We start from the raw sequence: 11,901 nt of genomic DNA, 5'->3' as shown, positions 1-11,901 counted from the left end.
GGTTTGAAGGCACTATGGGCCTGCTATACTATTCCTTGTTCTTGGGGATGTATAATGAATACATGTTTTTGATCAATTGTCTATTGAGCACAAAATCGCAGGAAAGCTTTGCTAGTATATCCAGACCCATTGTCTGTTTTTATATGTTTCGGCATTCCCATGTAAAAAAAAAAAAAACATCTTAAACAATGACTTATAGGAAAGGCCTATTTAATAGGTTCCCAGTGTGACCCATAAACCATGGTAATTCACTTAGGTGAATAACATTTTGAATTTGCTCAAATAATATTCTGACTTGACTATTACTAGACCCTGTGCATGGGAATGTCTCTACTACCTTATAAGCCTTAAAGACACAGTAACTGTCAGTATACAAATTTACAAGAATCTAAAAGACCACTGCAATACCTCAAAATTTGATTATTTGATCTGAAGCCTGAGCTGTCTGCTCTATCTATTCCTTTCTATTAATAACCTATGTAAGTGACTCTCCCAATAGAACCATTAGTTAAAAACTAACGTAGCATACTTTTACAGGACTGCTTTTTACAATTTTGGAAATACAAAATGATGCATTAGTGTAAAATGTAACAGTCCATGAGCTAGAAACTGATTATCAATTCTTCCTGAAAACTGAGCAAAGGCGATCATCCATGAATCATTGTTCTGAAATAACCTACTAAAATGTTGCTTAGGGTAGGACACATGTATCATATTTGCTTCTCTCCTAAAATACTTTCTAGAATCTATATGGCATTTCTGCATAAGCTACTGTTTTAAAATAAGGGCTTAATATTTAGGCTTGTGAGACAGGTAGGCACAACCACCATAATGGTTCCTTCTGCTATAGAATCGAAGTTGGACTATGTTTTGTGGGGAGCACATAAGCCCCCATGGTTTTGTATAGTCAATATATCTGATGATGTTGAATCGCCTCCTCTAATTATAGAACTTGTCTACCTTCTTAGTTAGCTGTTTGGGTACATCTGGATCATTATCTCCTTATAGAATCTTTCTTAAAGTATTTAAATCATCATTAGATGTTACAAAAACGTACTTAACCAATGAATATTTTATAACTTCTTTTAAAAACTCATTTAAATATTTTAAACTATCTTTTCCAATTAATATCTTTTAAGCCTTAATTTCTTTAGAATACAACATATGTATTTAAAAAGTTTTTAAGATTTATTTAAAGTTTCTAAGTAGCCTTTTCTAATCTAACCTTCGAAGCTGACCAGCTGATAAGACTTCATTTTCATCTTAGCTGACCAGGCCTAATTTGCATTTGCAAACACACATTCAAGCTGTGAATCTAACAGGATTGCCCTCCCCTGAGGCTTTTCTTAAACCCTTTTTAAAGTCATGTATCAATTTTTATTTTTTAGATTTTCCTTTTCTAACCATAAAAATTTAGGAAGATCTGTAATCTCTCATCTGCAAAATATTTACAAATCATCCAAAGATTCTTCATCTCTAAACTAATGCTATAGGCTTTGCTAACTTTTTTTATTGACTATCTCCTAGGCCTCAAATCATTAATTTTTCCTGTTAAGATATTGACTGACTTACTGGATGCTCTTTTTGACCATATAAAGTGATTTTGATATTTTTTAAACTATATCCGAGGCAATGTAAATATCTCTCTAATCATATCCAAGGCAATTTAGGCATTTCCATTCATGTTCATTCATAAATTTGCAATCACGTCATACATCCAAGTGTGGCCACACCTCTCATTCAAAACTTGCATATGTCTCACAGTTCTCCTTTGCCTAGGTTATGATCAGTTTGGTGAAAAGAAAAATACCTAATTGAAATTTCTCCTAACATAGTAGCTATAGTCAATTCTTGAAATCTGAGCATCCAAAATTTGAACAAATGTAAGCTTAAATATGTTGCCCTTTCTTATTTAAAAGTTTCAAAATCAGTTTCTGTCTGGCTGTACCAATACCATTTATATACATTGACTAGTCATCAGCCATGGCAGCATCTCCCAAGGCTGTATGTTACCCTAAGGAAGCAGGCTGCCTGCCGCCCCATCAGCCATTTTGTCTAGCCTGCTGCAGATGCCGGAATGAGGTGGCACCAAGCTGCTGGCTGAGGGCCGGCAGACTGAGGCAGCTGCCACGGCTGACCTTGGCTTTAGCTCGACTATTCCCTTCGGGCTGCAGAAAAAACTATGGCTGTATTTTGAACCCAAGCCTGATCCCTTATTTTCTGTTTTTTGGAGACTCTATCTGACGTGGTGCTCTTCCTGAACTTGTCCAAAGCAAACTCTAGAAGGCTCTGTGCATTTCTTCCTCCTTATGCCTTGCTTTATGTGTAGGAATAACTTATTTTTAACTAAAGTTCCTGTAAGGCAGCGATCATCGCTAATCCCTGGTGTAAGCTAGGTCCACATCTCAAAAATTCTTAATGAACTCGCCTATGTCAGTACTTTTCCTGTGAGGCCTTAGCGAGGTCTGGCATACAGTACCAGGATTTTCATATGCTAGCAGTTTCACAATCAAAGCTCCAATACCTGTGTATCTAACCCTTTTGGATCATGCCTAAACAGGCCTAGAAACCAATTCTGAACTAACTCCCTAAGTCTCTGCCTGCTTTCTATAACAAATATCCTCCTCCTGACCTACTTTCAATTTCCTAGGGGTGAGATTTCTACAGCAATATTCCCTATCAGCCTCTGGGTAAAAATTGCTGTTGTTCCAAATGTGACACAAGCCATTTTCAGTTCCTTGAGCTGTTTGAATGGTATTGGCACACATATCCAGCTATGTTCCCCTGAGCCTCTCTCTGTCTCTGATCCAAGGAAACTTACAAATTTCTTATCTCCTGTCAACAATTTCGCTAAAATTTCCAAGTCTCTTAGCTCTTCCTGGATTTTACCACTGAGAATTTTCCTTTCTGTATTCCCAATTTAAAATGAAGGAAGGAGGTGAAGGTTCCCTCCATCTTGGTACTTATTAACTCTCTCTACCTGCTGATCCCAATCATTGGTCCTGTATATTGTTTACCAGCCAGCTGCCCCTTAGTAGGCGCGGAGTTTTCTGTACTCCATTACATTCCTAGATATCTCCTGAGGGCCTGTGTGTGAGGCCACAACTATGTCTCCCCAAGCCCCTGTGCAACTTGAGATGCTGCAACATGGCTGTTTCTTTTGCATGCAGGAGGATCCTTTTAAAACTTATAGACTCTAAAATCTCCTGTACTTGCTTTCATTTGTTTTAGTTCTCCCAGCTATTAAACTATACACAAGTAAATAAATATACAATCATCTGACTAAGAATTACCTGCCAGATTTCTCTAACTATATACATTTTTACTTTCAAGGCTAACTTACTTCTCTTTACCATCTGGCTAATATTCCTGTTTCATATTTACAATTACCTGCATTTTTCATTCTGGAGTTTAACACATTACATTTTACTACTTTATCACCTGACTGATATTTTAGTCTCACATCTTCTTTGTGAAATTTTCTCTTACATTAAGAGTTAAATAACCCGCTTTACCTATTCTTGTCAGCTGCTGGCTTATATTTTGTTCTTACATATATTTTGTGTACATTTCTGCTTTAAGGGTGAAATAACCCGATTTATCTTTTTTCATCAGCTGCTGGCTGACGTATTCCCATTTTATGTTACATATATCTGTTTCCTATTTCTACAATTATATACAGTTTTATTCCTGACTAAATGCTGTTCACTCACCACATTTGTCCACTTCTTTCTTCTTTTTCCTGCACATGCTTCATCTCCAACCGGTTCACCTTAGAAGACTGTCTCTTTAAATTGTTCAAGCCTCTGCCTTGTCCATATCTTCGTGGTGTCCATGGCTTCTTCCCCGATTCTCAGGCCCCGAGTTCAGGCGCCATTTTGTCATGACACGGCTTGTCTCAGCTTTAACTCAGGACAGCCATGAGGTTCTACCTGAGTGGGGGTGTGTCGACCTGGAAGCTCCTAGCATACCAGCGATGATAAAGACCAAACACAAGCATCTTTTCATCTTCAGAGAGCTCTCAGTTCCATGTTCTAGAAATAGAGTCAATTCTTATTAGCCATCTTTCTGGTGATTCTTAACCATACTGCCATGACCACGAGGGGACCATATCTTTTGTTGTCCTCTCTCCTCTGGACACTCATCCCCTAACTCCTAACCTCCTGGCTTCTCAAGTTACTCACACACCTCTGGTCCCTTTGCCTTGGTGAGGGCCTATTCAGACGCTTAGGCACATAGAGATGCAAATTAGGAGGCATATTACGCTGAGGCCATGGTAAATGATAGTAGCCCTACTGGACTTCAGAAACCCCTTTTTTTTAACTTAACTTTATCTCCTACACTGCTGTCATCTGTTGAGGTCTAGGAGACCCGAGTGGGTGCTACATGGCCTGTCCAAGAAAGAACAAACAGATATTCCAGGATTTGATGATATGGCAACATTCTCAGGTCCCCAATGATTGTCAATGCCCTACTCCAGCAGAATGCAATCTTGAGAACTCAATATCCATATTCCCTAAATTGCCATTTCTAAAACCCCAACATTCAGTATTCAGTGACAGTAGGAATGAAATGTGCAGGCATCAGGTTGTCTTTTCCATGGCACCTGGCTTGATGCACTAACTCAGGGAGTCCTCTGTCAATCCAGGCTTCCATGGTTACTAAGTCTGAAAGCATCTTCAAAGTACCCTTTTCTAGACAGATCCCTACCCAAATTGGCCGTCTTACACTCTCTCTCTCTCTCTCTCTCTCTCTCTCTCTCTCTCTCTCTCTCTCTCTGTGTGTGTGTTTGTGTGTGTGTGTGTGTGTTTGTCTCTCCCAGTCTCTCACCCTCTATCTGGCTTTCTGAACAGCATGAGCTCTGCACTTGTTCAGGACTGTTTTTTACCAGATCGGATCATTTTAGCCTGTCTGTTTGCCTATGTCTCTTTTGCTCTGTGTGTTTCTTTCTCTGTCAGAGTATTGAAGATCATGCTATACGACTCTAAAATGGCAAAATTATGGTGCTTTTTATTGTCCCGTAGATACCCTTCTTTTTCAAACATGTGAATGCTTTCAGTCAAGTTGATTGTATCAAAAATGGCAGGTGGTGTGTCTCCAATTTATGTTTTTGGCAAACCCAAAGTTTTCATGTAAGTACAAGTGAGATGAATGGGTCCCATGCAGAAAAGGTTCAAAGATTCACTCCAGATAAATAGTATTCAGCCTCTCAATGTTCCCACATTTCTCTCTTCCTCTTCCGATACATCCCTGGGAAAACCATCCCTCATCTGACCATGCAACCCTCTGACACCAGGACATAAGACATATTTTGTTTTCTAAACTTAACCTCATCTACTACACTGCTGACAAACCACAACCGTGCCACACGTTCTGGAGATTCCCAGGCAAATGGATGGAACTAGAAGAAACCATCCTGAGTAAGGTGACCAGTCACAAAAAGACAATCATGGTATGGACTCACTCATATATGGATTTTAGACATAGAGCAAAGGATTACCAGCCTACAATCCACACCACCAGAGGAAGTAAGAAACAAGGAGGAACCCAAGAGAAGAATGCATGTTTCCACAGAGAAAGGGAAGGGAACAGGATCTTCTGAACTAATTGGTAGCATAGGGGGTTGGGAAGAGGAAGCTGGGAGAGAGGGGGAGAAGAGGAGGGGAGAGGAGGAAATCGGGGAGCAAGAAGAATGAGTCGGGGGAATAATAGAGGAGAGCAGGATGAGAGATACCCTAATAGAAGGAGCCATTATAGGTTCGAGGAGAAATCTGGCACTAGGGATATTTCCAGAGTTCTAAAAGGATAACATCAACTGATAATTCAAGCAATAGTGGAGAGAATAACCTAAATACCCTTCCTGTATAATGAGCCTGAGCAGAGGCAGACACCTTCTAGCTGAACATTTTAAGAACCCTTTTGCCACTGTTCTCAAAGCAATCAGATGAATCTGCAGGTGAGTAATGAAGAACAAGAATCTCGTTTTCAGTTAACATTGACCTAAGCAAGCTTCTGTTCACTTCTAGTACAAAGTCACTTTGTTAAGCATACTAGAGAAATAAGAGATACCTTAGGAGATACATTAAGTCCATGCCAACTAGGAATCACTGTAGTAAATTATCTTTCCTTCAGTCTTGGCTTTCACATTTAGCTATCTATATTTTAATACACTTCAAGCTAGAAATGCACTCTAATCTAGTATCTGCTAGTCTTCAGCACTGGATCATTTAATTAAAAGTAAACATTATGTTCATCCCAAGAAACAAAGGACAATGAAAGGGACTTTTCATGGTTATATGTTCATCACTTCATTAGGAAAAAACTACCATGTCTTAGACAGGATTTAAATTTCAATAACAAAGTAGAATCTGTAAGTCATGCAGGAATCATTACTCTAAAAATGAAAAAGCCTTGTCATTTCACTAAAAATCATACTGAACACAAACTGAAGCTCTGCATTTTAACCAAACTCTTCTACATCTACTACATAACAATCCTCTTTACTATCCTGACAAATTAGTATCCAGAGACACACCACTTTTTAGAGGAAATATAGAAGAACAGATAAACCTCTGATCCAAAAGAAAAAATGTAGAATTCAACCAAATCTAGAATTCAACCTAATTTGATCTGGTTCCTGAATATGAAATCCTTCCTTTACACACACACACACACACACACACACACACACACACACACACACACACACACACACACACACACACACACACACACATATATATATATATATATATATATATATAGTCTTCTTTATGAAGAGAAATTGACTGTGACTATTTGAATTCTATTCTCTCCATCTCTTTTTATATTTTGTATATGCTATAATTAGAGGCCTGATTCTAAGACAAAGGAATGAACATTTCAAAGTACCTAATCCTTAAGTTAAGCAATCTATAGATTTTCCAAGTTCAATACAGTGAGAAATATGAGAACATACATTCTGAATCCATATAAAAACACAAACACATCAAAAATTATCTTACAGACTGAACAGGCACAGCAGTAAATTTTACAAGTTAAAACTTAATGTATCTAAAGCTAACCCATTATCTAGAACACATGTAATAAAATAACCAAAAGTGTTTTATAAGTTAATGGTGAATGGGATTTTACTTGCTGGTTTGATAAATGGGGTTAATTGATGTTTATTTTTATTTTGCATGCTCAGAATATATCATAGGTGTGTTTAGGTGGCTAAGCAGTTGATGAATGTTAAGTTATATCAGATACATATTAAGAATAATAAATTAGGTATCACTGTGTATTCCATGAAGCAAGGGTCATAACTAATATGCTACTTCTTTTTTGTTGTTTGTTTGTTTTTTTATTTTGGTTTCAATGGGGAAATACATCATCTGTTTACAGAATAGCTCTTGAAAAATACAAGGAGTACAGATACTATAAAACAAAGCAAACTTCAGTCATGAGACACTACATACATCATACGAAAGCAACAGTCTGATCTCCAGGTTATGAAAACTAGAATTAAAAAGTCACTACTCAGAAAAGATCCACGTCTCCAGCCTGGTGAAACTTGGATGCAGTTACATGGAACGTTAATTAAACTGAATTTTCCCCCAATGTGGAAACAAAACGACAAGACTAATTCTGTGCCTGGTGATGTCATTCTAACTCTAGATACACACACGGACACCATTACACGTCACCTGTTATCAGACCGTCTTCTTTACTCAAGTGGTTGAAGGAAGGGCAAGGTGACTGCAGAGCAAGAGGTGGAGAGTAGAAATACTGTTTATAAACAATGTAAGAGGTAAAAAGAAAGTCTTAATTAATGCATAACTTAAGGGCAAAGACTATTCTCCAACTTAGGAAATTAAGAATGCTCAAACGTGTGATAGAATGCAGCGAGACAGAAGATTTAAAAACCCATGCTCACATAAAGATCTGATGCTACTGGTGTGCTTTATCCAGATTACCAAAGAATAAGTTTATCAACATCTGGCATCCCTCAGACGTCACAAAGATGGACGAGAATTCTGCTACTTAATTATAAGAAATTGTTGTCTTTAAATGAGGTTTCTAATTTTTTGAGAGAACAAAAATTTCATAAGTGGAGAGCTGACTAAAAGTCAAGTGCTTGCTAGAAATGACTTTTAAAATGTTTCTGTATGTAAAATTCACTGACAAATTTTGATAAACTGGTTAAAAATGAAAATTACTTTAAAAATCTGGAAGAAAATGCCTTCTTGTCCACTTTTAAAATTGGAAATCAATTTGTCTAAGACAGAGTTCTGTGGAGTGTACAAAAATCCTCTTAAAGATCAAATGGCAATCCTTGCGAGATGCTTCACAGGTATGGCTTTCAGTTATTCTCCAGTTCCAGCCATAGGACCAAAGGTAGTGTTCTGTGCCATGTAGCTAATGGGTCACCAGTTTCACGTCACGGCTTAGGAAAATACTGGCATTCTGGTTTCTGCGTAACAATTCTTCCCTTGTATATACAAGCAAAGGGGGGGAAAGAAAAGCAAAAGGGGGATGAGGAAGCGCTTTCGTTGTTTTGAAGAGAAGAAACTAAAGGCAAAAAAGAGCTCCAGAATGCTCAAGGAACAGACTGTTGGCAGACTGCTGATATGTATGTACTCTATAAATATATAAAACTATAAATACATAATATATATATATATATATAAATATGTAAATATATAAAACAAATATATAAAAATATAAAAACACCTCTATAAATAAAAGGAATATATATTTGTTAATCATAACCCCATCAAAGCCAAATGTCTCCTAATTTTTCTTTCAGTATCCAAAGTATACCTTAGCATTGACAATTTACCCTAAGGGTCACAATGCCTCTTCAGGATGGAGCTAGGGGCTCTCTTGTCCTCTCTGAGGCAGAGCAGTACACCACAGCACAAGGCATCCAATTTAAAGACTAATTGTAAAGAAAATTCTTTGGGGAAAAAATGAAAATCCATTAAGCTGAAAATCTAAAATTAGTTCTACTTTCTAATAAAAAATACATAAAAGTGCATCATCAGAATAAGGAGTTCTTATGCCAGTTTTTATTGCAAATTTTCCAAACAATGCATCACACATAAACCCAATCCGGATGTCAATTATGGATACAAACACAGCTTGAGGGTTTTGTTTTTCTTCCTTCTTAAAGGCAGTAATTTTTCTGAAATAGTTAATGAAACTGTGGCTAACACAGTAATAATCATACTACTGGCTTAGCATACTAACCTGGACCTCTGAGCAAGTGCTGATGAACCCAAGTAAGGGAGGTCACCAAACCCTAAATCCACTGTCAGTCATGTCTAGTCTTGTACCCTCCATTCTCCTTGTTTTTTTTCTTTCTTTTTTCTTTTCTTTTCTTTTCTTTTTTTTTTAAGCATCTGAAGACAACAGGTTGAGTTGGAAGATACTGTTTATGGACCCTGAGGTGGTTTTACCGATTCAGTCTCAGTTTTATTGAATTCTTGATAACAGGAATAGGATTTGCACGGAGAACAGAGATATCAGAAAGGTCTGTACTGGATGTTTTCTGAGAGGCCAACAGAGAAGCCGATGCCGGAACAGTTTCTGATTGAATCCCACTCATCTCCATATCAACTTGTTCCTTTGTTTTTGTTTTATCATGTCCACTCAAATCAAGACAGTTAGCATCTTCACTTGTTTCATCCTCATCTGTTTTGGTTTTCTTAGGACTTTCTTCCTTATGGGGTGAGGATGTTCTCTTGACTCCTGCTATAGGATTAGGTACTTTTGTTGCTGCATTTCCTGAGCTTCTAGGTGATGGGTTTACCAGACGTGTTGAGGAGACAACTCTGGAGACCGAGACCGTAGGCTTTGGTGGTGGAGAAATGGCTGGCTGTGTGGCAGTTTGAGGAGTGCTTTCGATTGATTGACCCCCTGAGCTTTCACTGGAATTTGCTTGTGGCACAGAAACCTCAGAAGCCTGGATGCTGGTCACAGATGCTGCGGTCACATCTGGAGCAGGACTGTTTCTGCCCTGAGAGCTGCCAGAACTGTTCAATGGACTGGTCTTCATAGCACTAGTGGGTGAAAGCACAGACATGCTGTTATCACTGTCCATAGATATGTCGAGGGTGCTGTCATTCAGAGCTGTTAACTTGACCCCTTCTGTTGAATGCTTTTACCTTTCCTGAAGCACGTGAGTGGGCATCAGTTGATGGAGCTGTTTTCTTTTCACATGCATTGCAGCAATCTTCATGTCCAACTCAAACATTTTGCTGTTTATCGCTTGCCTATATACTGTATCCGTGAAAGACTGAATGTCATAGGTCAGGTCTAAGCTGAGATTTTCAGAGTTTTCAGTTATTTTAAACACTAATCCAATCACCCACATTGTGCGGAATTCTTCCTTGTCAGGGTTTTCTTTGGGGGCTGGAAATGACTGGCCGTTCACATGCGCCAGTGTAATACACTCATTCTTCTCCAGGCTTCCAACGAGGATGGGATTTTTGATCCACCAAGCCCACCCATTCCAGATGCTGCTTTTCCGTGGGCACACTTGCTAGAAGTACAATATAATGCTTGTACTTCTGAAAGAAGTTTGGAGCTTCAAAAAGTTTGGAACACTCTGCCTCACTCAGCAAAATTTCATCAGTGATAGCAAGACCTTGTTTAAACTCCCCAACCATGACCATCTGTGTTGAAACGGACACATTGTACGTGGAGTTCTGCTGTGGGTATGCTGGTGTAATTATAGGCATAAGATGGTACCTATCACTGGGGTTTACCCTTGGGTCCCACACAGGCAAATTAAGAATGCATTCTTCAGGCTGTTTCAATAGCATTGGATTTGGCCATTCCCGTTTAGAAAATACCAACAAAAATTTATGGACAAGAGTTGATGCTATTGCATTTGGATAAAGCTGGCAAGTTCTTGCTACTAGCTTAGCCCAGGAAACACCACCGAGGAAACCTAATATATTGGAATAGATGTTGTGCCGTTTGGCCCACAGTTTGATGGCTCTCAGAGTTAACCTGAAGTTGTCAATATTTGGTACTAGATGTAAAATCTCATCAGTTACCCTGCAACAATTAAGGCTTCTTATACATCTTATATCTAGATTTTTTAATAGACTGTCATCTCTTAGGTCCAAATCTTCTAGAATAGTCTGCAGTGCTAATCTTACAAACAAAATATCAATCTCTATTTCATCAAAACAGAGTTTAATACCTGGGACAAATACTTCTTCAACAGCTCTTAAGTCTTTTACTTCTTCTTGTAATTTCAATTTATCATAGAATGAAGCGAAAAAGACACTCCAATCAACATGTCTTGGTGCAACACACAATGCATCAATATCAGCACCTTTTGTATGTACTCCTAGTCTATAAGATCCAAATGTAAAAATTTTCCTCCAACATTTTCAATTACAGATTGTGGAAGATTCTTGCTTTCACTGATTTCTCGTATCCATTCTTTCACCAGGTTATTTAATTTTCCCAAAATTAAAATCCTGCGCTGCAGTTCCTCTTCTTCTTCAAAAACCCCAAAGGGCTTCAGAGTCTAGATGAGTTTCTGAGTGATTAGGCAGTCAGTCTCCTTGGGGGCTGCTAAGCTGATAGGTGAGGTAATGCCATAGTGCCTCTGTGGCGGCTGCCTTTGTTGTGATCCCTGCCTTGTAACTGGAAACAGCATCATCTCCTGCGCAGGCACCGCCCAGTCACTCCCCCCCCAGCGATGGCCACCGCTGCTGCTGCCCTGGGCATGATCCTCTGAGGCAGGAGGGACGGGGTGCCTGCCTCAGCCCCAGGGCCAACCCAGTGCCGCACCCGCGCCCTGCTGCTTTAAGCGCTTCTCCTCCTTCCCCTTCGTCCTAACATGGCGCCCGAGCGCTACCACAGCAACGTTCAATATGCTACTTCTTAATGTCTCAT

The 11,901-nt window shown here is 38.8% G+C and overlaps 1 protein-coding gene across 1 annotated transcript; it reads right to left on the bottom strand.

Annotated features, from left to right (window-relative positions):
* Positions 1-9,370: 9,370 nt before the first annotated feature.
* Positions 9,371-11,665, bottom strand: LOC107977018 (poly(A) polymerase alpha-like). The gene is given in 3 exon segments (XM_035453932.1): positions 9,371-10,472; positions 10,474-11,374; positions 11,377-11,665. Coding segments are annotated over 3 exon segments (2,223 nt in total). The 3' UTR covers positions 9,371-9,439.
* Positions 11,666-11,901: the final 236 nt, after the last annotated feature.

This window comes from Cricetulus griseus, unplaced genomic scaffold, assembly GCF_003668045.3.
Source record: "Cricetulus griseus strain 17A/GY unplaced genomic scaffold, alternate assembly CriGri-PICRH-1.0 unplaced_scaffold_85, whole genome shotgun sequence".
Classification (NCBI taxonomy): domain Eukaryota; kingdom Metazoa; phylum Chordata; class Mammalia; order Rodentia; family Cricetidae; genus Cricetulus; species Cricetulus griseus.
This window is presented reverse-complemented; position numbering and strand designations above follow the sequence as displayed.